General features: G+C 34.7%; 11 protein-coding genes and 1 non-coding gene across 12 annotated transcripts; 6 read left to right on the top strand and 6 right to left on the bottom strand.

Annotated features, from left to right (window-relative positions):
* Nucleotides 1–686: 686 nt before the first annotated feature.
* On the bottom strand, nt 687–3,209 carry WICANDRAFT_81706 (uncharacterized protein; the record flags this gene model as incomplete). The annotated part of the gene is made up of 1 exon (XM_019185284.1): nt 687–3,209. One exon carries the CDS (start codon nt 3,207–3,209, stop codon nt 687–689), a length of 2,523 nt encoding a protein of 840 aa, XP_019036084.1.
* Nucleotides 3,210–3,683: 474 nt separating this feature from the next.
* On the bottom strand, nt 3,684–5,104 carry VPS30 (beclin 1; the record flags this gene model as incomplete). Its single annotated transcript, XM_019182464.1, has 2 exons — nt 3,684–3,732; nt 3,789–5,104. 2 exons carry the CDS (start codon nt 5,102–5,104, stop codon nt 3,684–3,686), a joined length of 1,365 nt encoding a protein of 454 aa, XP_019036083.1.
* Nucleotides 5,105–5,281: 177 nt separating this feature from the next.
* On the bottom strand, nt 5,282–6,912 carry GEP3 (Gep3p; the record flags this gene model as incomplete). Its single annotated transcript, XM_019183982.1, has 2 exons — nt 5,282–6,850; nt 6,907–6,912. 2 exons carry the CDS (start codon nt 6,910–6,912, stop codon nt 5,282–5,284), a joined length of 1,575 nt encoding a protein of 524 aa, XP_019036082.1.
* Nucleotides 6,913–7,259: 347 nt separating this feature from the next.
* On the bottom strand, nt 7,260–9,389 carry NOC2 (mRNA-binding ribosome synthesis protein NOC2; the record flags this gene model as incomplete). The annotated part of the gene is made up of 1 exon (XM_019183981.1): nt 7,260–9,389. The coding sequence occupies one exon, from the start codon at nt 9,387–9,389 to the stop codon at nt 7,260–7,262; it is 2,130 nt and encodes a 709-aa protein (XP_019036081.1).
* A 485-nt stretch (nt 9,390–9,874) lies between these two features.
* MEI5 (Mei5p) lies at nt 9,875–10,930 on the top strand (the record flags this gene model as incomplete). The annotated part of the gene is made up of 1 exon (XM_019183980.1): nt 9,875–10,930. The coding sequence occupies one exon, from the start codon at nt 9,875–9,877 to the stop codon at nt 10,928–10,930; it is 1,056 nt and encodes a 351-aa protein (XP_019036080.1).
* A 103-nt stretch (nt 10,931–11,033) lies between these two features.
* On the bottom strand, nt 11,034–14,426 carry RET1 (DNA-directed RNA polymerase III core subunit RET1; the record flags this gene model as incomplete). Its single annotated transcript, XM_019182469.1, has 1 exon — nt 11,034–14,426. The coding sequence occupies one exon, from the start codon at nt 14,424–14,426 to the stop codon at nt 11,034–11,036; it is 3,393 nt and encodes a 1,130-aa protein (XP_019036079.1).
* A 493-nt stretch (nt 14,427–14,919) lies between these two features.
* Nucleotides 14,920–16,444, top strand: TFB2 (TFIIH/NER complex subunit TFB2; the record flags this gene model as incomplete). The annotated part of the gene is made up of 2 exons (XM_019182494.1): nt 14,920–15,003; nt 15,065–16,444. 2 exons carry the CDS (start codon nt 14,920–14,922, stop codon nt 16,442–16,444), a joined length of 1,464 nt encoding a protein of 487 aa, XP_019036078.1.
* Nucleotides 16,445–18,055: 1,611 nt separating this feature from the next.
* BIO2 (biotin synthase) lies at nt 18,056–19,487 on the top strand (the record flags this gene model as incomplete). The annotated part of the gene is made up of 2 exons (XM_019180349.1): nt 18,056–19,297; nt 19,439–19,487. Exons 1-2 carry the CDS (start codon nt 18,180–18,182, stop codon nt 19,485–19,487), a joined length of 1,167 nt encoding a protein of 388 aa, XP_019036077.1. The 5' UTR covers nt 18,056–18,179.
* Nucleotides 19,448–21,117, bottom strand: WICANDRAFT_71402 (uncharacterized protein). Its single transcript, XM_019184242.1, has 2 exons — nt 20,913–21,117; nt 19,448–20,859 (listed from the first exon to the last, which is right to left on the bottom strand). The coding sequence occupies exons 1-2, from the start codon at nt 20,919–20,921 to the stop codon at nt 19,558–19,560; spliced, it is 1,311 nt and encodes a 436-aa protein (XP_019036076.1). The 5' UTR covers nt 20,922–21,117; the 3' UTR covers nt 19,448–19,557.
* Nucleotides 21,118–21,910: 793 nt separating this feature from the next.
* Nucleotides 21,911–22,996, top strand: WICANDRAFT_36899 (uncharacterized protein; the record flags this gene model as incomplete). The annotated part of the gene is made up of 1 exon (XM_019182485.1): nt 21,911–22,996. The coding sequence occupies one exon, from the start codon at nt 21,911–21,913 to the stop codon at nt 22,994–22,996; it is 1,086 nt and encodes a 361-aa protein (XP_019036075.1).
* A 446-nt stretch (nt 22,997–23,442) lies between these two features.
* Nucleotides 23,443–25,227, top strand: WICANDRAFT_36984 (uncharacterized protein; the record flags this gene model as incomplete). The annotated part of the gene is made up of 1 exon (XM_019182500.1): nt 23,443–25,227. The coding sequence occupies one exon, from the start codon at nt 23,443–23,445 to the stop codon at nt 25,225–25,227; it is 1,785 nt and encodes a 594-aa protein (XP_019036074.1).
* A 567-nt stretch (nt 25,228–25,794) lies between these two features.
* On the top strand, nt 25,795–25,866 carry WICANDRAFT_t151. Its single transcript has one exon. It is a non-coding gene; the product is annotated as a tRNA-Cys (tRNA).
* Nucleotides 25,867–25,988: the final 122 nt, after the last annotated feature.

The following is a 25,988-nucleotide window of genomic DNA, read 5'->3' as shown; positions in this document are numbered from 1 at the left end:
AGCTATTTGGGATGGTTTTATTCTTTTGGGTACGCGTTTTTCTCGGTGAATTTTTGTTGGCTTGATGGTATTTTACCCAAGATGATACAAGGTCAAAGTATTTTGATTATCTAGGTTGAATAAATCTGTAGCTATCCTGGCTCTTTGGGCTCTTAATGTAAACAAAAGATACGACAAGCACAGACAGATCATAAATACACCTACATCCTTTTCTGCAGTGTATCCAACCAATCTACTGTAATTCAAGAGTTTGATCTTTTCGAGCCCTACACTTTTAATCCAGCATGCATCAAAAATTGTAATCCAGTTTGAAATATGCCATACAACAGATGTACATGATTGAAATTTGGCATGCCTTTTGCTTCAGTAAGTCAAGCTGGGTCAAGGCTAACACGCTAACACAGATTCCAGAGCGTGAAGTAGCTCTTTTTGTCCATATATTTACCATTCGCCTTACAGCTTACAAGTGCTCACCCTGAAAGTTTGGAACCTAGCTCAACTTGGTTAACCAATGCACAAGTACGTCTTGAGTCTACAATTGTGATATTTGAAATTCAAAACTTTTTTTGCCCCTATATACAAGTAATCGTTCTAGCAAATCTAATTCATTAATCCTCAGTTATATGTGCATGATGAAGTTCTATTAAATTGAGTGAAACTCAGGTCATTAAAATCATATTCAAATTTCAACCAGAACAACTATCACAGTTTTCTGGATCATCAATATTACATGACAGTGGTGTAGAAGAATGAATGTCATAATTTATCTCTCTTTCAAGCTCTCCTTGACTTTCTGGTGTTAAAGGTCTAACAACAATCAAAGGCTTTTTCTTTGGTGATGTTTCTGGAGTATTTGGATGTAAAGAAACATACTTTCTCTTTTTAGACAATACTTCAGTGACTGGCTTCTTTTCTTCAGCCTCAACAGATCTATCTATGGTAAATTTTATTGCAGAGCTGGCAGCTTGAGTTCTTAAGTAGTACATCCCTGTTTTCAAACCTTTATTCCAGCCATAAAAATGCATGCTTGTTAATTTACCCATAGTTGGTTCTTTAAGATGAATATTCATACTTTGTGATTGATCAATGAAAGGTGCTCTATCAGCTGCTAAATCAATAATAGTTTTTTGTGAAATTTCCCAGACAGTCTTATACAAATCTTTGATTTCTTGTGGAATTGACTTGATATCTTGTATAGATCCATCATTATCAACGATTCTATTTTTTAAGCCTTCGTCCCAAATTTCTAAATCAATCAAGTCTTTAACCAGGTACTTATTAACTATTTGGAACTCACCAGATAAAACTCTTCTGGAATAAACATTTGAAGTTAAAGGTTCAAAACATTCTGTGAACCCCAAGATTTGAGACGTGGATGCTGTTGGCATTGGAGCAACTAATAAAGAATTTCTTAATCCATGTTGTGCCATCTCGGCCTTTAAAGAATCCCAATCATACAAATCTGTTGGCTTCTTGTTCCAAAGGTCAAACTGGAGAAGCCCCTTAGAAGCTGGGGACCCTTCATATGATTCATAAGGCCCATACTTCTGGGATAATTCGATTGATGCCTCAATAGCAGCATGGTAAATAGTTTCAAATACTTGAATATTCAATTCTTTAGCCTCTGGACTTGTGAATGGCAAGCGTAACTCCATAAATAAATCAGCTAAACCTTGAACACCAACAGCTATTGGTCGATGTCTCTTATTACTCAACTCTGCTTCTGGAACAGGATAACTTCCAACATCAATCACCTTATTTAAATTCTTCACCACAACTTTAACAACATCATGTAGTTTCGAAAAATCAAACCACATCTTTTGGGAGTCATAATTAATAAATGATGGTAAACCAACCGATGCTAAATTGCAAACTGCAACTTCTTCGTTGGATGAGTACTCAACAACTTCGCAACACAGATTTGAAGATTTTATAGTACCCAAGTTTTTCTGATTACTCTTTTCATTACAAGCATCCTTGTATAGCATGAATGGACCTCCAGTTTCTGTTTGCGCTTCCAAGATTGCATACCAGAGCTTTTGAGCTCTCACTGTTTTCATTGGCAACCCTTCATCAACATATTGGTTGTAAAGCTTGACAAATTCTTCACCATAAACTTCATTTAAACCTTTAGCCTGATCTGGAGAAAATAGATGCCAATCCTCATCAGCTTTAACCTTCTCCATAAACAAATCTGGTATCCACAATGCATAAAACAAATCGCGTGCTCTCATTTCTTCTTTACCATGGTTTTTCCTTAAATCTAAAAATTCAAAAATATCACTATGCCACGGCTCCAAGTAAATTGCAAAAGCACCTGGTCTCTTATTCCCACCTTGATCGACATATCTCGCTGTGTTGTTGAAGACTCTAAGCATCGGCACTAGCCCATTTGAGGTACCATTTGATCCTGAAATATACGATCCTGATGATCTTATATTAGAAATATGGATCCCGATACCACCTGCAGCTTTTGAAATCAAAGCTGATCTATGTAGGGTTTCATAAATACCATCAATTGAATCATCAGTCATACCCAGTAGAAAACAGGATGAAAGATATGGATTTGGAGTTCCGGAGTTGAATAAAGTTGGTGATGCATGTATAAAATATCTTTCTGACATTAAATTGTAAGTCTCTATCGCAGAATCTAAATCTTCAAGATGGATACCTAAGGACACTCTCAAGAACATGAACTGGGGTGTCTCCGCTGTAATACCATCAATTTTCAATAAATATGCCTTCTCTAAAGTCTTCAACCCAAAGTATGTAAATGATAAGTCTCTTTCCTTATTGATAACGGAATTTAGTAGCTCTGAATTATCTTGGACAATCTGTTGAACCCTTTCAGAAACCAATGGTGAGTGCTTTTTGGTCTTGGTATTATAGAAATCATATAATCTCTGAGCAGCATCTGAAAATTTTGCTGGTATCTTCTTTTCAATCCTTTTGACACTAACTCTAGCTGCCAGAATTGCATGGTCGGGATGAATTGTGGTCATTGTTGCCAATGTCTCTGACGCAAGGTCCATAAGTTGATCAATTGAAACCTCTTCTGGTAAACTGTTAACTATCTTCAAAGCCAACTGTTCATAGTTGATATATTGGGTATCTAATCCTTTGGAAAGATCTCGTAGCCTTTTGATGAACCTTTCAGTATTGAACCTTTGTTTGGATCCGTCACTCTTGATAATCTGTACTTCTGTCATTTTATCTAATTATCCATGAACAAATCTAAGTACTATCTGGAATATGAAGTACTGTTTGCAATTTTTATTAAATATAAAAAGTGCAAATTAGTAATTGCAATAAATGTGTCCTATCACAAAAATATTTCCCTATTTTTTGGTGCTTAAAAATGAAACTGAAAGACTTGAGCTGGGAATATGATGTAAAGCAATGTGAGACTTATGGAACACGACAGGGGGCAAAGCAACAAGTGTATCAAGAAAAAGAGTGTCTGGATATTATGTGTCTGTTTAGTTTTGCCTTTGGAGTATATGATGAAATATTTTCATGCACTTTCTTTTGGCACTTTCGTAACGAAAAAACGGTCCCTGCACGCCAAATTACGCTATGCACGCCATTAGACTACCTAATCCGGAAATAAGAAACGCTTTGCACTACGCCATAAAAAAGAAACAGATTTCTTCAACTTTTAGCTTACAGATTCATATTTGTCACTATCGAGATGGAATATGGGCACTAGAATAAGCTAAAATCCATTTTGCACTAAAATATGGTGATTAGTATTAATGTTTCGTGATACTGAAGGAAAAAAAACTTACTTTGTTAAGAGGAACTTGCATGCACCAGTCCATTCTTCATTAGCCGTTTTAGAGGAGAGCCGTATACTGGCATCACCAATCTTATCTTTTGACATTTTGTATGGTAAATCAATATTTGAGTCAAGCTCTTTCAACTTGGTAGCAATTTGAGAAACAATTTCAAGCAATGCAATCATGGCATTGTCAAGCTTGGAGTGTGTGAATAACCTTTCAATTTGATATTCTCCTGATGAATAAACTTCTAATATTGTAACTTTTGGTTTGCTTGGATTTGATAAGTCTCTTTCGTATTTTTCGATCCTGGAAGTAGAACCCATAGGTTTCAATCTGTAGCCTTGTAATTTGAGATTCAATCTAGAACTCACTGTAGCCATCAATAGCACCAAATGGCCCAATGCTGCGTTTATTTCTTGCCATGGGACCCTGCAGCTATCTATACTTCCAAGTCTCAACCCATTAATAGTTCCAAATGGACCGTCGTGTGATATATTGAAAGTATCATTATAAACATTAGTTTTCCTTAGTCTATCCAATTGTGTTAAATTGAACTCATATTCAGCCTTTATTGTATCTCTTTCTTTCAAAAAACTTCTGACCTCTAGTTCCTTCTTATTTTCATCTTTAAAAAACATCTGCTCTTTCAATGTTAAACTATCAATCACATCTTGTACATCCTTGATTTCATCATCCAATTCTGATTTCTCGTGTTCAAGGGACATAAGTTCATCGAGCAATTCTTTTTCCTGTTTTTTTAACCTATCAATTTCATCAATGGATTCTTGTGATTTTTCCACTACTGGTGATTGTTTATTTTGTAATTTTTGAAGAAATTGAATGTAAACATCACGTTCTTTTGAAGATCTATCATACTGGCTTTTCATTTGGTTGAGCAATATCTGAGCACAGTCTTTACAGACTGGATAGTCAATCTCATTCTTGGATGACAAAATATCAAAAATATTTGATAAGGTGTTCAATCTATTTGAAAGAGCCTTGTTATCATCATCCAACCCTTCGTCTTCATCTTCATCTTGTTGTTCAAATTGAGGTAGTATCACAAACGAGTCTGTTGTATCATATAGTTTTCTACTCAGTGTTGCTTGGGTGCTTGAATTCTTAGAAGCATTTTGTAACAAGTTGAGTCTCTCTTCAGGAATGAAAGGTTCATTACCTAGATCAGTATTTTTGAGTTGTCCCTTCCCATATCCATTTCTTCCCGAAGTCAAAAGATTAGCCTGGACTTTACTCAGATTTGCTAGCGAGACATCAATAGATAATGGTAGTTTGCACCTTTGACAATGATGGGTGGATGGCATTGATTAGTTTCCATTTACCGTTTACTGCCTTCGTTCATTCATTTCAAAGTTGTTTTGTTTATCATCAAACAAAAATTTCGCGGGCGCCACTAGGTAGCCGTGAAAAATGGCAGAGATCAAGTCAAACAACAAAATTTTATTTTATATACATTTTATTTACAGACAACTTATTAATCATCAATCATAGATCTTTTCAATCCAATATTTGGTCTTTTGTGATTCAATTCCTTTACATTTGTTTCCGTTGAACCAAGTACTGCCTTCTTCATCTAGATGTTTTTCATATTGAAGCTTCATTTCAGCCCAAGTGTCCTCGCAATCAACAGGAACCCTATACAGACGAGTGAAAAGCTTTTCATTAGTTGGAAGATCCCTTGTTATGACTCTTTGAGCTCTATTTTTTGCCCATTTTTTCATTTTTTTACCTTTTTTGTCCAGTGGTACAGACTTGGTTACAAAACTGGCAATTGCTTGACGGACACCTACAACAACACCTTCAGGAGCCCAAACTTCAAACAGGTCACAAGTGTCATCATATCTACCGATTGGGGTTATTTGAAAATATCCGTAGTCTTTTATAACCAGATCAATTTTCCCATAGAAAGGCGGAATAACATATCTAACAAGATTCTTAGTTGTTTCTGGCTTGACGCAAATCCCTTGGAAGGACTTTGGCTGCTTAGCAATGACTTCCTTGGCTTTTTCCAAGTCTCTGAACGCATGTGGGTTACCTTTAGTTACAGAAACAATTTGCAACAAAGTTCCTTCAGGGGGAATAACATAGGCAATACCACCAGCAGTATAACATTGACCACCGTGAACCGAACGGTATCTTGCTTCTTTTATTCTAACAGAATACAAGGGCACACCTGTCATTGCAGACTTCACATAATCTGGTTTAATAGCATCATAAGTGGTTTTTGCAGGTAAAACTCCTGGGGTATCAAAAGTTCTTTTACCTGCTAAATCAACCTCTATATTTCCTCTTGTTAGACCAGGGAGGAATGAAGAACCTTGAGCAGGCTCCCATTTGTGCTGATCATTAACATTACTGAGAGCCCTATTCCTTAGTTTATTTGCCAATAGTGTTTTCCCAGTGTTGACATAACCAACCAAATATGATAGACGTGGTAGAGCATCCAATAAATCCGCTATATTCCATTGATTATTGGAACACACGAGATGAGTTGACTTAGAGCCAGTTAACCTTTCAACCACATCCGCGAAATACTGAATACCATACCTATTTGGGGCCTTGAAGTTTGAAAATAACAAATCAGCTTTATTGACGACATGAATGGCACGATTTCCTTTTTTGACTTTCATTAAACCTAACGGGAAATCATAAGCTGATGAAACATGAACCAAAGCGGCATTTTCTGGAATAGAATCCATGACTCTTTCATAATTTGAAATTCTATTTTCTGGAAGGTCAAACTTAGAATGGTGCACAGCATCATAACACCTCACACAACTCAAAGGTATACCTTCTTCTGTAATTTTGACACCTCTCTCTTTTTTTTCATTTAATATTCTCTCTTTGGTTAAATTGCTATTCAACTTTTCCATTCCTTCTTCCAATATTTTTTTCCCTTCGTCATCTAGCTTTGAATATGCCTTGTAATATTCAACATCTTTGCTTCTGGTTTGAAGATTCCAGCTTTTGAATTCTGGCACCTTACAAAACCCAACTTTGTCCTTATCAGTGAATTGTAGTCCAATACCACACGTCATACATTTTTGACGCTTTATTATGTTAGTTGAAGTAGTGGATGGTAGTGATGACTTATCTGTAAAAGAACTGACATCTGGTAAGGTGTATCTTGTAGGCAGAGAATCATCTGAACCATTTGATATGAATCTATGTTGTAGTATTCTTGGATTGGACAGAAGCCTGCTGAGGCACAGCTTTCTATAAGCCAGAAGGGAAAGGCTTCTTTTCGACATCAACGTTCTAAAAGGTAACACTATTAACTCTCTGTTGTAGTTCAATGTATTGTTTCTTTGCAATTCTTCAAAAAAATTCTTCCCATACAGTGTCCGTACCGCTTGATCATACAGAACGAGTTCGCGAAAATGAGCTACATTAATGGACTGCAATTTTGTAAACATTATTGAAACTCTTTTATATGCAAAATACTACGTACTGTACAGTCTATTCTTCATCTTCTTCGGCCTCGCTACTTTCCAAATCTTCCATAGCTTCATCAACATCTTCATCTTCACTGTCACCACCCATATCTTTAACTTCTTTAGCCTTCTTACGTTCTTCTTCATCCTCCAACAAACTTTCTCTCAAAATTCTAGCTCTTTCTTCTTTAACTTGTCTTTGAACAACAACATAACCACCTAATGGAGTTTTTTCCCAGTTGAAATCGATCAAGAATTTGTTAACTTCAACTCTGTTGGTTGGACTAAATTCAACATTAGCTCTTTTTTGTTGTATAAATTCAATATTTTGATTCAATTTTTCAACCAAGTTTGATAATTGTTTGTTGAATTTAACATTCTTGGATGACTTTATATAACGACGCAATGAAATAGTAACAGGGGTTGCTAATTCTGGGAATGAAATACTCTTTGAATATAAAACAAAATATTCACCAACTAAATCAACAAATTGTTCACAAACACCTTGTTGATACATTCTAGTACCCAAATAAGCAGAATTTGCTTTAATGTTATGATCAAAATCGAAAGCTTGTAAGTTTGAGTTCTTTGGATTCTTAGTCATTGTAGTTGAGTTCAAAATTTCTTGTAATAATGGAAATAATGGAATGAAAACACCAGTATTTTGAGATAAACGGATCATTGATCTAATCAAATAAAATCTGATTGGGAAAAATTGAGCAGTTGGGATCAATCTAGCAGCACCTAAAGTAACTTGAACCAATGGGTAGATCAATTGTCTCAATGGACTTTCTTTCTTGATTTCTCTTTCTGGGTTACAATGAACTGATAAGACTCTTGACCAGAAATCTAAGGAATGAGCATATTGCCAGTTATATATAGTTTTATAACCATCTTTGGTGTTGTTGATACTGTTTCTCAAATGGATAGCCAATTGACGAATATAATCAAACCCGATTTGATAAGCTAATGGCTCATCAATACCAAATAATTCAGCAGCTGAGTTCTTTTGGAAATTGACCATTGGCATGGTGTGAATATTTGTTTGACGACAATTTTTAATAAATGATGAATAAGTTAATTTCAAAACAGTTTCCAAGATAGATTTTGAAAATTCTCTTGATGAATTGTTTAAAAATGCAAAAGCAGCAATTTGAGTTTCAACTTCAGAAGTTGTTGACCAAACATTGACAACTGCAGTGATTAATTCTTTCAATAATCTTCTAAAACTGATGAAAAATGGTAATAATTCTTGAACAGATGATAAAACTAAAGCAGCAGTTTCGGTATTTGTAATATCATTCAATAACGTAAGTAATGAACCAGCATGTGATTTCAAAATTGTGTTTAATTGTTTAACTTTTGTTGATTTTGGAACAGTTCTAGAGTTTTTAACAACTTTATAAGGAACTAATTTTTGGACAGCAATTGGGATTTTTTTCAAACCTAAGAAAATCAATTCTTGGAATGCTTTTGGATCAGTGACTGTATATTTGTATTCTTGGTTTTCTTTATTGACGTTAACAGCGGACTTGAATGCTGAGACAATGTTTTTGATTAATTTCAAGCTTGGTTCTTCCAACTTTTTGTTCCAATCTTTTACAAGCTTGACAGTAACTTCAATTTTATCAGATGATTCTTCATCTTGTTGAGCCTTCTTGGAAACCTTCTTTTCAACTTGGTCTTCCTCATCATCTTCACCTTCACCATCTTCATCATCACTAATGGCATCTAATGGATTAGTTGGGTTGAAATCTAATAAATCTTTATCATTGTCTTGTAAATACTTGTAAAATTCAGGATCTTTTTCAGCCAATTTAGACAAATCATCTTGATGTTCCAAGATTTCTTCGTCTTCAGAAGAGCTTTCATCATCTTCTTCCTCTGCTTCCTTTTTTTGTTTCTTAGATTCTGTCTTTTTGCCCTTTTGTTCTTTAGGAACTTCAAATCCACCTTCGAAAAATTCTTCCACATTCATATCATCGAAGATTTCATTAGACTTTGCAGGTCTGGCTTCACCATCTTGATCACCACCATTCTTCTTCTTACGTCTATCAACTAATTGTTTATGTTTCTTGACTTCTTTACGATGATCTAAGGTACGTTTCAAATGTTTAGATTGAAACTTCTTTGTGGATTTAGATGTTTTACCCATTATGAACGATTGGTATAGTCTATAATCCGCAAATTTAACTCTAGTTTTGTTGTTCAGTTCAGAAGAGTTGAGATTCAGCTTCACTAATACTTTTTTTTACATCCTACAAAAGAAAATTTTCAATTTTTTTTTTTTTTTTGAGCGATGAGTTGAAATGGGCACACTTTTCGATCTTGACTATGGGAAAGCACTTTAAAATGGGAATTAATAGGAGCTTCATATACAAAATAGTGGGTGTAATTTAGATATTATATTTCTTGATGTTTCAGAAATTCTCTGTATAAATTAATAGCCTGATATTCTACTTGATAACTTCATTTTCCACTTATGAAAATTTTCAGATCCGGGTAAATATCCCCAGTTTTCCAGTAATTAAACGCGTTTTTACCATTTAAAGGTTATTTCAACTTCAACAAGCTGATCTGAGCTTGATCCTACTATACAGATCCAACCCAAAGCCATTGAGTATAAGCAAAGGTTCAATGATGTCAGATTTTGCGGAAAGTCCATCTAGAACGGAATTCAAGACTCCAAACGCCAAAAGCGTCAATTTAACAGCTGAGGCTACGACTAGAGGCGATGATGATGATGAAAAGGATACAAGTGTCATGATTCCTCACAAATCTTCACCTGTCGTTCAACTTCCTCCAGTGCAGTCAGATGACAACCCACAGCTCATAGTAAAGAAGAAAAGAAAGTTGCAATTGGTTGCTGATCCTGATGAGACTGTTGAACCTTCCCAAGTTATCCCATCAAAATCAAGAAGTAGCAGTAACGTTTCAACTCGTATACCTTCATTGAATGAGATTTCCAAACCTGAATTGTCACCACCAAGTCTCAATCTGTCTTATCGCTCGTTTGAAGAGAAAGAATCGCCAACAACAGCGCCTTCATCTTCTTCAAAAGATCAAATTGTGGCAAATACAGCAAGTGCAGCTACAAGAAACTTTTCATCTCCAATACGGCTAGATCAAAACGCCATCACAAGCACTCCAGATGATCCTAAAAAACTAATGATGAGCTTGCGCCGTCAAGAGAATAGTGTTGATTCAGAACTAGTTAAGGCTAGAAAAAAATTGGAGACGTTGAGAAGGGCTAAAGTGATTTTATCAAAGAAAGATGCTAAGAATAATGAAGAATTAATCGATAAATGGAGAGATGCTGCACAGAGAGCTTCAAATTACCTTTTGAATGCATCTGTGGAGAAAATAAATAAAGCAGGTGGGAAGAAAGAATATGAAAGAAGGGAAAGAGAAAAACTAAGAGATAATTTGGAATTTACAATGGATACTTCATTTCAAGAAAGAATTTCTGAAGTCACAAGATCGGAAGAATATGAGGCATTACCAGAAGATGAACAAGAAAGAATATTACAAGATTTGGAGGAAGAAGCTGAAAAGTCAATGAGACAACTAGAGAAAGATTTAGATGCTAAAAATAAACATGATGATGACAATGATGATAACGATGACGAGTTTACTATGAAAGATTTATATAAAAGGCTAAAATTGGATTATAAATTGGTGTTTCCTGAAAAATAGGGAAAATAATAAATGGGTATAAGGTATATTACACTTGTGTCGTAGTGGTAAAAAAAAAACTTTGATAACTCTATTAGACTATATGCAGAAACCTTTTTTTCTCTTAAAAAACATCACCAAGTTTTAGTCTTGGTGCAATGTTCATAGATAATAATTCTTGGAACAACAACTTAGCAGCATATGGAATTGTCATTCTTATAACATGCTCTGCACTCTTACATGATGTACACCAACCGTTATAACCCATCAAACCACACTTGTCACAAACATCAACATCAAAAGCATCAGATGATAACATTAATCTTTCCAATAATAATTGAGAAGCACCATATGCAATAACACAATCTCTTTCCATTTCACCCAATCTTAAACCACCATCTCTTGATCTACCTTCAGTAGGTTGTCTTGTTAAAACAGCTCTTGGACCTCTGGCTCTTGCATGCATCTTATCTAAAACCATATGTTTCAATTTTTGATAATAAATAGGACCAAAGAAGATATAAGCTTGTAAACATTCACCTGTAATACCTGAATACAACATATCTTTACCTGAATAATTAAAACCTTTGTCAATTAAGATCTTGGACATATCCTCTAATTTGGAACCACCAAAACATGTACCATATTCCAATGTACCATTCAAAACACCAGCTTTACCACTAATCAATTCAATCATTTTACCAACAGTCATACGAGATGGGAAACCATGAGGGTTCATGATAATATCAGGTGAAATACCATCATCATTAAATGGCAAATCTTCTTGTTGAACAATGATACCACAAACACCTTTTTGACCATGTCTTGATGAAAATTTATCACCCAATTCAGGTCTTCTTGTTTGTCTCAATAAAACTTTGATCAATGCTTGATCATTATCTGAAACAGACATCATGACTTGGTCAATATAACTTGGTTCTGGGGCCTTGTAGAAAACAGGTGTTTCTCTATGTTCAGAATCTGCATGATTCATTATACTATCAGTAGCATTAGTTGGAACACACTTGTTGATATAGACTTGACCACTTTCCACCCTTGTACCAACCTCACCTAACCCATCTGGACCTAATGAAGCATGTTGGAAAATTGGTTCACCATCATCATTGACTCTCATACCTGTCACTATATCCTTGGTATGATTTGGGTATTTTTTCAAAACAGTTGTGTTTTTACGTAAAACTTGACAACGACCAAACCCTCTATCAATTGATGATTTGTTTAAAACCAAGGCATCTTCAATATCATAACCTGAATATGACATAACTGCAACAGTAGCATTTTGACCAGCTGGTAATTTATCATAATCAATCAATTCAATTGTTTTAGTCTTCACCATAGGTTGTTGAGGATAAACCATCAAATATAATAATGTATCAATACGCTGAAATTGATTATATGCAATAGCACCAATGGCTTGTTTACCCATCGCACATTGATAGGTATTACGTGGAGATTGGTTATGATGAGGATATGGAATCAACCCAGCAACAGCACCCAACACGGTGAAAGGTTCAATTTCTAAATGTGTAATTTGTTCACTTAAATCATTTTCATAAAGTGCGATGAAACAATCATTTTCTTCATTAACATCAAGATATTCCACTAAACCTTGTTTTAAAAAATCATCGAATTGAGATTTTCCTTGTTTTAATCTTAATAAATGATGAGCTTTGACCTTTGATTCACCATTTTCCACAATAATCAATGGACGACAAATTCTACCACCATCAGTGGCAATGTGAACAGCTTTTTGATGCAAATTTGTATAGATTGAAATGAATTCAGAAACTTTACCTGAACGTCTTAGATTTCTAAACAATGAAACGAATTTTGTTGGAAATCTTGTAGTACCAATAATTGTACCATTCAAATAAACACCAAAATTTGAATGCAAAGAAGCACTGTCAATAACCGATATATCTTCAACACCAATCAAGTAACATAATTTCTTGATAGGTTCTTCTTCATCATCAGTGGTAATATGTGTCATTAAAGCTAAATTCTTAACCAACCCACATGCTTCACCTTCAGGAGTATCTGAAGTACACAACATACCAAATTGTGAAGGTTGCAAAGCTCTTGGTCCTGAAACTTTACGAGATTTTTCAAATTGTGAGGAAATTCTGGTCATCATACCTAGTGCCGATATATAACTCAATCTACTTAAAACATGTGTAACACCGGCTCTTTCCATCTTGAATCTTTTCAATGACCAATTACCTGTTGAGATGGCTCTGTTCAGCCCTGTTGTGATGTTATTAGAATGAATGTTTATAGATAACAATGCATCAAATTCTGTTGCTCTATTTGGCTTTTTCAAAATTTTATCAATATTGGCTTTAAAATCAGTGTTGAATTTCTTGAACAAATCTTCAAACAACAACGACATTAATTGACCAGCTAATTCTAAACGCTTGTTACCAACGTAATCTCTATCATCAACCATTTTTGGGTTATGCATAGCCATGATAACTCTTCTTGTCATTAAAGCAATGTATAGAGCTTTTTCTCTGAAATCTAAATCACTAACTGTTAAATGCGCAATAATTGTAGTGGCAATAGCTTCAATACCTTCTTGTAAAACAGACAATTTAGCTCTTCTCATAGTTTTCACTTTTGAACCAATAAATTCTAGAGCTTGTTGTTGAGTGTAAATACCTAATTTGGCACATTCTTCAAAATTAATAACAAATAAATCTTGATAAGTTGAATCATCACCAGCAACTAACTGCATAATTTCCAAATCTGAAATGATACCAGCGGCTTTCAACACCACAACAATTGGAACTTCCTCACTGATGGAGTTATGTTTCAAATAAATTTTATCATTTTTGGTAACAACATAAGTTTTAGATTTTCTTTCATGTGTAGAAGATGTGACAGATGCTTGAACAATTTGTTTTTTCTCATCAGCCTCCACGATGATACGATTCTTACTCAATTGTTCTTGAACCAAAATAACTTTTTCAGTACCATTAACGATGAAATAACCACCTGGATCTAACGGACATTCATTCAAGCTGGCCATTTTAGCTTCTGAAGCACCATCTAAGGTACATTTGTTGGATCTTAACATGATTGGCATTTTCCCGATCTCAAGATCTTTGTGCATGATAATTTTTCTTCCCCTTGTGTATTCCACATCAACATAGATTGGTGCTGAGTAGGTCAAATCTCTCAGTCTGCATTCATGGGGTGGTAAAATTGGATCTTTGGTGGATGAAGTAGATTTATGACCAACTCTAATATCCAAATATTTCAAATAAAATTCTGGATCCACATCACTCAATATTTTTTCATTAGCTTTTATAATTTTTTTAAGATCAACATCAACAAAATAGTTGAAAGAATCCAAATGTTGTTTAACCAAACCTTTAACTTTTAGAAAGGCTGGAAGCAAGTTCCACTTATCTTCAGCAGTATTGATTTCATCAGATAATTGTTTTCCCTTGTAAACAGGTTTCAACAATTCATTGAAAGAATCATCAGTGCCCATATGTTGGTGTTTACTATTCTGCCTCGTTGAACTCTTCAGCACAGAGTTTCTTCTCTTTGGAGGCATCTTCCTATTGATTTGAGATATGAGAACCTTGTGAAACTAATTGTAACTTGAATCTCACTTACAAATCAAACATCTTCATAAATTTTTGTCACTTTAAAAAAAAACTGCATGAGTTCGCGAACGGCCAAAAATCGATGAGGTTACCCTGGAAATTATGTTTTTGAGTTTGGAACATAGTAATATTCCGCTAAATTAGAGGCCAAAAGGCTGATAAATATTGATTCATTGTTTATTAATGAGAACTCTATATCTTTTGCTCATCTTGAGTCTCAATTTTCCCACTCTGGCTGCCATTTCAACAAATTTCAATGGAGATTTCATTTCGGTACATCCACTCTTAGGGCTTTCTATTTCGAAAATTGCAAGAAACGATAATAAGATCAATTGAATGTAGAAGTGGTACTTCTCAACTCAAAGCAAGAGGATAATGTCATCCTATTTATTCAAATCCAACGTCAATGAGTATCTTGAGGGTCTACCAGAATCTGTGCAGTCTAGATTGTACCAATCAGTGAGTGTTTTACTGTGCTTTTGAGGTGACCAAAATGAAGCATATTAACAAATTATTTCAGCCAGCAACATGTTTAGCCATATTCAGATTACTACCTAGTCTATCCAAGTTTTTCATCACCTCAATGATTTTCAATGAGAAGCCTGTTGTTGTAAGAGATTTCGATAGATGGGTTAAGCCAAATGGGAAGAAAGAATTAGTAGAGGCGTTAAGATCGATCAAGAGTTTACATTTATTGAAGGAAAACAATGGGATTGCCATACTAAACCCTGTTTTCAGAAAAAGTTTCAAAAATGTGTTGACAGGGGCTGAAGTTGGTAATTCGTTTGGTGTCTTGTGTGATACTGATGATGCTCATAAGGTTGGTATTGAATATCTAGATCAATATGCTGCGAATAAATGGGAGACAATTTTACATTTCATGGTTGGTACAGAGCTTGATCAAACACCAAGTCCCGGTGTTTTAAGCTTACTTACTCACAGTGGCTTGATGGAAGGGAAAACACCAAAAACCATGACGATTACAAATGAAGGATTCCAGTTTTTATTACAAGATGTTAATGCTCAATTATGGACATTGTTATTACAATACTTGAGAATGGCTGAAAGCTTGCAGATGGATCCTGTTGATGTTTTGAATTTCATATTTATGCTTGGTTCTTTAGAACTGGGGAAAGATTATTCATTATCCGCATTGAGTGAGACACAAGTTAATATGTTGGAAGATTTAAGAGATTATGGACTTATTTATCAAAGAAAGTCAAGTTCAAGAAGGTTTTATCCAACAAGACTTGCAACCACTTTAACTTCGGACACAACAACTCTTAGATCAGCTTCAAGTGCTATGAATAAAGTTATTGAAAACGCGAAACATAATGCATACGCTCCATCTGATATAGAGAATTCTGGAACAATCATTATAGAGACCAACTTCAAACTATATGCGTATACAAATTCACCATTACAAATTGCCATTTTAAATCTTTTCGTGCATCTCAAATCAAGGTTTTCCAATTTAGTGACTGGTCAACTAACAAGAGAATCTATTAGAAAAGCATTAGTTAGTGGTATAACGGCTGAACAAATTATATCATATTTAGAATCACATGCACATCCACAACTACGAAGAGCAGCTGAAGAACAACTTGAAAAGAAGATAGAATATGATAGTAACACTAATGAGAAATTAAACATTTTACAACCCACTATTGCAGATCAAATTAAACTATGGCAATTGGAACTGGATAGAATCCAAGCTTTTGACGGGTTCTTATTTACGGATTTTGCAAGCGAACAAGAGTATCAAGTTTTATCAAAGTATGCTGAAGAAATTGGGGTATTGTTGTGGAATGATTCAACTAAAAAGAAGTTCTTTGTTACAAAAGAAGGTAATGCGCAAGTTATTGCGTTTGCAAATAGAAAGTTAAGAAAGAAGGTTTGAGAGCTTTATCATGGTGTTAATAATTTAACGTTTGCAATTTGGGAGACTAAATTGATGTAGAGTTGTTGAGGGATCATATGGAACCAGTTGGAATTAAAAGTTTTTAGTCCTAGTACGAAGAAAACCTTTCTTGGTAGCAGTTGATCTAAATTTAAGAACACCATCCTAAGCTTCACCGCTTTGACTCCTTTAATCGTACGTACTATTCATTTGGTGAAAAACTGCTCTTGTAGATTCTTCTATTTGCACAATCTTCACTTATGAGTTTCATATACCCGTAATACGATGGCAGAATACAACCTCAACTAAAATAAGAAGTTTTCAGGCCGTAAAAAACAAGAAGTTGAATAAATATTTGAGATCTCAATGATTAATGGTAAATTATGTCATTTTCAACCTGTGTCGGAAACTATTTATTTATTACAAGCTAATTTTAATGTTGATTCAGCGATTGCGGACGGCCGTATAATAAATATCTAGTCGACGAAATCTTATACAGAGTTAAAATTCAGCTGGACTATTCAAACGCAAAAGAGAATGGCCTTCCTATTATCCACAGTGTCATATCATCCTGTTTTTATCTTAAATTAATTGTTTAATGTGATTATTAGGGCTTCAAATATAGAAAATCAAAAATATGGAAAATTCAAAAATTAATGATCTTGTACTTTATAAATTTAATTCAAAAATTCAAAAAACTGCAAAAATCAATTTTTCCGCGAAAACTTGTTAAATTTAAGGTAGAACACTTCTATCATATTAGATATTTTCCTACAAATATTTGCATGTATTATGTTTCAAAGAATTATTTTCATTAATGTAGCTGTGAAACGCCTCATTAAAAGTATAATTCACCATATGATCACGTGACCAAAGATAGTAGCTAGCTATTTTCCTCTTTTAAAATTGAGATTTCTTTGCGAAGTCACTCTGTGTTTTGAAGACTAAAAAAAGCTCGTTGTTCTGTGCTGTTCACAGTAAACTACACGTTGCTGTTATGCTTTTTCATCAAACCGGTTCTAATCGTACTTGATGCAAGTAGCAAGATCAAAAAAGCCGCGAAAGTCCATCATCTGAATTTGACAGATTCTCAGATTTAACAAACTCGAGTCTCGTGCTCATTTTAGATAAACGGGTGTCTCTTTAATCTAATTATTCCATTCTGATCATAAGTTAGGAATTAGAAGTAGTCTTACCAGCTGAAGCCAGTGGAAGGGTGCGAAGATCTTTATTTTTAAGTAAATTAATCAGAAAATTGGTTTTGAAACTGTTCAACATAAGAGAACACAAGCTACATTTTGAAAAAACAGATGCCCACCTTTAAAAGCTGCTTGTATTGAACTTGATTGTTTAAATACAATCCAACACCGGGGATTTCCATTGTATCCCACGCTTTCAACCTGTTGTAGCTTAATTCCTGACCTTTATCTTGATCTCGATTGGATTCGCTGAAAATTTCAGAAAGACTCACAATTATTGCCCAATACGGAACATTTTGGGAGTCACCAGTCAAAGTAGCATGAGTATTTGACCATCAATTTGACTCGACAACTCAACAGATTTTACAATGACATGGTGGCTCATACATAATTGGCTGCTGAATAGTTCCAGGCTTCATCACACATTTCGAACATCGACAAAAAAATCACACATAGGAATCTGATCTTATTTATTCACCTGAATATCTTCTTTTGTGTAAAGTTTCTTTCCATTTATTAAAGACCTATAGAACAAGATGAACAGATCTAGAACATTAACAGCATACACATTCAGACAATTAAGGTCATTCCATAATTCAATTGCACTAGCAAGACCCCCAGCAGTATCAGCTACAGCTCCAGAACCAGAACCAGAATTTTTTGAAGAACAAATCCAAGTTCAAGAAAATGTTGGAGGTCAATCAGCATTAGAATTAGCAATGACTACAAATAAACCATTAAACACATGGACAAAATCTCAAATTAAAGAAATTTATCAAACTCCTTTAATAGAATTAATCCATTCTGCTCAACTTCAACATAGAAAATTTCATGATCCAACAAAAGTTCAACTTTGTACATTGATGAATATTAAAAGTGGTGGTTGTACAGAAGATTGTAAATATTGTGCCCAATCAACTCGTTATAACACTGGTGTTAAAGCTGAACGTATGGTTCAAGTTGATGAAGTGATAAAAGCTGCAGAAGAAGCAAAAGCTAACGGTAGTACAAGATTTTGTATGGGTGCAGCATGGAGAGATATGACTGGTAGAAAGAATGGGTTGAAAAAAGTTGGTGAAATGGTTAAGGCTGTTAATGATATGGGTATGGAAAGTTGTGTCACATTAGGTATGGTTGATAAGGAACAAGCAAAACAATTGAAAGATGCTGGGTTAACAGCTTATAATCATAATATTGATACTTCAAGAGAACATTATAAGAAAGTTATTTCAACAAGATCTTATGATGATAGATTGAAAACTATCAAGAATGTTCAAGATTCAGGTATCAAAGCATGTACTGGTGGTATTCTTGGTCTTGGAGAAACTGAAGATGATCATATTGGATTTTTATATACATTATCCACCATGACAGCACATCCTGAATCATTACCAATTAATAGATTAGTTCCAATTAAAGGTACTCCAATGTATGAAGAAGTTAAACATAAACAAGTCAAATTTGATGAAATTGTTAGAACAGTTGCCACAGCAAGGTTAATTATGCCAGAAGCCATTATTAGATTAGCAGCTGGAAGATATACAATGAAAGAACATGAACAAGCAATGTGTTTTATGAGTGGTTGTAATGCTATTTTCACTGGTAAAAAAATGTTGACAACAATGTGTAATGGTTGGGATGAAGATAAGGCAATGTTGAAAAGATGGGGTTTAGAACCAATGGAGAGTTTTACCTATAAACCTAAAGAACAAGTTGCAGCTTGTGGATCTGCATAATTATAAAGAGTATGAGGTATATTTTGAACAATAATATATATTACACATAATTTATTAAGTATTTGGAAAACAGAAAACCGATTAAAAAAGTTTAGCCTGGAGAAATAACGCATTAGGGCTTTTGACAAAAGGAACAATAAGATGAAAAAAAACAGTGGAACTTGAAAAGAAATGAAAATCAATCATCATCATCATTTGGATTTGAAGAAAATTTTTTCAGTTGATCATCTAAACCAACTTTTTTCAAAACATCAGGTAATGAATTATATAACCAAGCAACAGATTTTTTTCTATTATCGTTTCCAAGTCTTAAATTCTCAAAATAATTAAAACTTTCCTCTAATGAACAATTTTTCAATTTTTTATAACGATCAATTCTAACAGCTAATGCTTTAATTTTTTGATATTTTCTAATTTTTTTAACTTTATAAGCTTTTGAAACTTTCTCCACTTGAGGTTTCAAACTATTGTAATATTCAAAATAAACATCTTCAACTTTGTTGAAATCATTATGAATAATCAAATCATAATTCTCAGCTTCAAATTCAGTATCAGTTCTATTATTTATTCTTTGTAGTCGACTATTGGCAATAGGATTATTGGCAGTAGTTGTAGTGCTTGTACTAGTTGGTAAAGTTATTTGGGTATCAGAACCTGAGGTCATTGAATCATCATCATGTCTTCCTGAAACATTTGATGAACCTAACGAATTTGAATGAACTCTATATTGACTTCTTTTATTAGCACTTGGATCCATAAAGACAAAATCTATTCTTTGGTTATGATTTGAAGTCCCATGGTTATTAGCTGCATTTATTTGAGCTTCGGTATCATCAACATATTGATTGTTTATGAACCTAATCATTGATCCACTTTGAGCATTATGATCATTGATTGAATTGTTATCCAAGACAGGAGTATGACCATTTGGGACTTGAGCAGGATGATGGTGTTGTTGTTGTTGCTGTTGATGATGAAGATTTTGTTGTTGCTGAGGAGGTATTTGTTGTTGATGTGGAGTAGATTGAGCAGGAGGATGATGATTATTTGGACTTTGTTGAGGTACACCTTGGGGATTGGCTGCTGCATTAGCACCATTTGGTAAAAAAGATGGATCTTGGAAAGGATTTATAGTATTAGCAGCACCTGGTGGAGGTGGGTGTGGGATATGTTGTTGATTACCACCAATTATTTGCCCTGAGGGACCTGATGTACTGTTATCTGTACTTCCTGGACCGATATTATACGGGTTGATTGGTTGAATAACAAATCTTTGATTTTGAATAATATTCTTCATTTCTTGGTTTTCCTTGATTAGCAAGTCAATCACAGTGTTTAGTTGGCCAAATCTTGTATTATCTCTTTCAACAAACTCATTCAACTTCTTATTTATATTTTCGTTATTTGCAGAAGCGACATTTTTTTGTTCTTGTAAAAGGCTCTTCAATTTCTCAACTTCATCTCTCAAAGAGGAGGTATCCTTCGAAAATGTTAGCCTCCATTAGTTTTCTTTCTTAATGCATAATTACTCACGTTTGACATTGTTGATATTGTCGTTTGGTGTTATAAAGGTACTTTACGCGAGAACCCTTAAAGGATCTCTATATTATTCTGTTGGCTGGAGGGGCCCTTGAGGTGACTGGTAGGCTAAAGACTGTTCTTTTGAGTGATATGGGCGTGATTGAGCACAACTGATTGCAAGCCCACTTGACTAGACCCTTTGGTGTTGATGTTTTTGATCGTGTGTAAATAATTTGCACTCAGATAGTTTTGTTTATTTATCCCGTTCAAGAAAAAATTGACCTTTTTTCGTTTTTGCAAATTTCGCAAAAAAAACTTTTTTCGCCAGAAAAAAAGGAGGCCAAAAATTATGTAATAGATTATGTAATTTTTATTCATATGTTTAATTCTGGGGAAGACATGATGGATAGAATTACATTTTATAGGGAATAGTGCAATTGAAATATAATAGAGGCGAGGCAGAAGATATTTTATTCTCTATTTTCTATCCCGCAAATTGACGACTAGGCTCTCTACTCTCTCAACTGTTCGTGTACTTTTTTCAATCTCATCCACGAGCAGACCCTGATAGACACGAGTAATTCTTGTCTGAGTCTGCCCGAAAACAGACGAATGTATACCCGCAACTATTCAGCAATAAATTACTTATACACTCAAATATTAATCAATTTACCATTCTGTTATATTAAAGCTATGAACCCACTCCGGATTATACACTCGGACTTTTCTCAGAGTTTAAAATGGCACCAAATCAGACCATCAAAGGCAACAAAGTTACTTCTGGAAAATACTTGCGGAGCTCTACAGACACAAGCTAATTGTAAATGATCAGCATCTAAACATCTCATGATACAGTTGATGTGAACAAAGAAAACATGGGGCACACTGCACACCGTTAATGGCCCCCATACTATTTCACACATGGGTATAAAAGGTGTACTTTATCTCCTTCTCGGACTTCATTTTATATCAAAACCTCATCAATTCAGTTGAAATCAATCAATATGTCAATGAAAGCTTTAGTATACAACGGTCCTGGTAAAAGAGTCCTACAATCTTTACCAATTCCAAAAGTTCAATCCCCAACAGATGCAATCATCAAGTTAGTTGCAACAACAATCTGTGGTACTGATCTTCATATCTTCAAAGGTGACACTCCTGAAGTCAAAGAAGGTACAATTGTGGGTCATGAAGGTGTTGGTATTGTTCATGAAGTCGGTTCAGGTGTGAAAAACTTCAAATTGAATGATAAGGTTTTGATCTCTTGTATCACTTCATGTGGTCAATGTGTTTATTGTAAGAAAAATTTACAATCTCATTGCGTTGATGGTGGTTGGAATTTAGGTCATTTCATTAATGGTACTCAAGCTGAATATGTCCGCATTCCTCATGCTGATTACTCTTTACATAATGTCAGTCAATACAAGGGCAAAATTTCTGACAAGGCTTTATTAATGTGTTCAGATATCTTGCCAACTGGTAATGAAATTGGTGCAATTAATGGACAAATTACAAAAGGTGATATCGTCGCAATTGTTGGTGCTGGATCTGTTGGTATTTCTGCTTTGATTGCTTCAAAATCTTATAATCCAGGGTTAGTGATTATGATTGATCCAGATGAAGAGAGATTGAGAATTTCTAAAGAAACTTTTGGTGCAGATATTGGAATCAATCCTACAAAAGTTGATGTTAAAGAGGAAATTGCTCAAATTGTCACCACTGTCAACAAAGGTGAAAGGGCTGATTTGGCTGAAGGTGTTGATGTTGCTATTGAATGTGTTGGTATTAAGGCAACTTTTGATACCTGTCAGAATATTATTGCTCCAGGTGGTAGAATCGCAAATGTCGGTGTTCATGGTGCTCCTGTTGAATTACAAATCCAAGATTTATGGTCTGCCAACATAACATTGGCCACAGGATTGGTTAACGCTTATTCTACTGCTGATTTGTTGGAGAAGATTCACCAAAAGACTTTAGATCCAACTAATCTTGTCACTCATAGTTATAAATTTGATCAAGTGTTGGAGGCTTATGAGACTTTTGCCGATTCCGCAAAAAACAAATGTATTAAAGTCTTCCTTGAATTTGATCAATAAATTAGCTTGTGCCCCCTTTTGAATATATTTAATGAAGTTTATGCCTATGCCATTCTTATGTTGACGTTGTAGTTTGGGTACTACGATCTGTCATTTTGACATGGCAAAATGAGAACCATGTTTTTTTTTTGAGTAAAGACTCATGAACAATTTCATCTTCTTTTCATTGGTGAATCAAAACTATTGAAATGATTCTAGAGGGATTTATCTTGTCGCGTGTGCACAGGGCAGGGTGCTTATATAAATGTGAAGTTTTGGCTGATCTTGGTTCATACACCACAACGTCGATAAGGTGTCATAACTCTCAAAGTGAATAACCCATGGGGTTATGAAGAAAACCACAACAGAAGATTCAAGGATAGAGTATAAATACTTTCAGCAACCCCAATAAGGCACTGCAAAATGCTTGAAGACAATTGATTCACGTTTTACGAACTAACTCTTAAATGTCTGAAATATTTGATATACCTGAATCAAACTTTTCCGAAGTTATTGTTATTGGTGGTGGTCCCTGTGGACTTGCTGTTAGTGCAAGATTATGCGAAGAAACCCCTGGTGCCATTTTCTCAGACGGTGAACACCAAAGATTCCACTGGTTACGTCAAAGAGGTAACTCTACAAATATCATTGGTAAGAAGAAGAGAGCTTTGATTTCATCAGATCAGAAATTCAAAAGTGATGATATCTTGGTTTTGGATAAAGTTAGTGATAAATTCATGGGACAATGGGATAACCAACTTGACACCACTGGTATATCTGTGTTGAGATCTCCAATGTTTTTCCATCCTGATCCTTTAGATATTGATGGCCTAACTGCTTTTGCCTATTCAAATGGCCGGGAAAAGGAATTAAAGGAAATCAATGGTGTTGTTGGACAAGAAATCTCAAAGCATAAACAGAAAAAGCTAAGAAATAAAAGAAAATTGTCACATGGCTCTCAAACTGATTCATCATCTTTAAAAGCCACTGGTAGAAATGTTGGTCTTGTTGAAATTGATAGAAGAAATTGGCAAGATTATTATAGACCTGGTACAAAATTATTCAAAGATTTTTGCCAAAGTATTATCGAAAGGTATGATTTGGAGAACGTTGTTCGTAAGGCTGAAGTTATTGACATCAAATATGGTGGTATTAATAAAATCATGTTGAATGGAGAAGTGGAAACAGGAATGGGATTCCAAATAGAAACAGCGGAAGGTGATATTTTTGGTGCCAAAGTGGCAATAATGGCTGCTGGTCCTGCTGGTGATATTAATTATCCTTTGTTAGCTGACGTGGATAATCATTTTCCCCTAGGTAGTTGTCACTCGAGTCATTTATTCTCAAGACAAGTAGAAGTTCCAAATGCAAAAGTTTTATCAAAAATTCAAAAGGGTAAACCAACAGAGGTTGTCGTTATTGGGGGTGGGTTGACTTCTGCGCAGTTCACTGAGAAATTGATTAATGAAGGAGTTGATAAAGTTCATTTCATAACTAGAGGGGAGATAAAGATCAAACATTTTGATTTCCATCTAGAGTGGGTGTCGAAATATCAAAATTATATGAAATCAACTTTTTGGATGAAAGATTCTGACAAAGAGAGATATCAAATGATTGAGGACGCAAGAGAAGGTGGGTCTGTGAACCCTCAATACCACAAGATCTTGATGAATTTGATAGCCAAGGGGAAAGTTGTGCTACACAAACATTGTGAAATAATCAACAAGGATTGGGATGAGTCCTTAAAATTATGGAACAATGTTCAGATTCTGGACAAGGTAAATAATGAAACTAAAACTATTGGGAATATTGACTATATTGTTTATGCCACTGGAAATAAACCAAATATAGAAGGGCTTCCAATGATGAAGAATATTTGCAAAGATTACCCAATTGACGTTATACAAGGTGTCCCATGCTTAACAGATGACTTGCAATGGAATAAAGAGATACCTCTGTTCTTTTTAGGTAGGTTTGCAATGCTAAAGACGGGTCCTTCTTCAGCAAATCTAGATGGTGGTAGGATTGGTGCTGAGAGATTAGGCTACAAAATCACACATTTGAAAGAGACTGGGGAACTTGATTACCAAAAGTCAATTACGATTGATGCTAAGATACCAACTCAAGCTTTTGACAAAATTGATGAAAACGCTAGTTCTATTCAGGAAAAGGCTAGTGGATTTGAAAATTTATTGTCGTGCACTGGCGGGAGGTTTAATTGGTACACCTTTTTGGATGATGTAACTGCTTGATTTCCAGGTTAATTAGCCATGTTGTTGCTATCCAGCCGTGTATGATTGACTATGGATATGAAGTATATTAAATGTGCAACAAATGAAAGTGTTTGTGAATTACGTCTTTGATCGACTGAAGTACGATGTACTAAGGTCTGACATCTATATATTATCTCTATAAACTACTATAGTTGATATATCAGACTATGTGAATATTTATAATATAACTAGTTTTGGTAATTTATAAGATGCACTGGCACTAGCGCCAAATTAGCTGAAGACGAGAATTCAACCAATCGTTCAGTTATTAATGATGAAGATGGCGACCAAGTTATTAATATTTGAGCTTAACCCGCGCCTACTATCAACTCGAACTAACTTAAATACTCAATATAACGTGTAACAATTATATCATAAAATGGTCAATGGTCATTAACATCTTCCTCTACCCACAAGATCTCTTAAAAAGTCAAAAAGACAGTCAGGTTTCAAGCTTATTGATATAATAATAAGAAGAATGGGGTGCTTGATTACGTAAGCACCAATACTATGGAAAGGCTTAAAATATTTTCTCAAAAGAAAGTAGCTTGTATGGCGCAGTGGTAGCGCAGCAGATTGCAAATCTGTTGGTCCTTAGTTCGATCCTGAGTGCAAGCTATTATTTTTTGCTCTTTTTTTGGCCGCTTTTTAAGGTTTTTTTTACTTTATATGATACTGTCAGCAATTTAAACTATGTCCTAACATTTTTCAAGACATTCAAAGAGGATCTAGGTGTGTTT

The sequence above is a fragment of the Wickerhamomyces anomalus genome, assembly GCF_001661255.1.
Source record: "Wickerhamomyces anomalus NRRL Y-366-8 unplaced genomic scaffold WICANscaffold_8, whole genome shotgun sequence".
NCBI lineage: Eukaryota > Fungi > Ascomycota > Saccharomycetes > Phaffomycetales > Wickerhamomycetaceae > Hansenula > Hansenula anomala.
The sequence above is the reverse complement of the archived record's forward strand: the minus strand, read 5'-3'. Positions and strand labels throughout refer to the sequence as shown.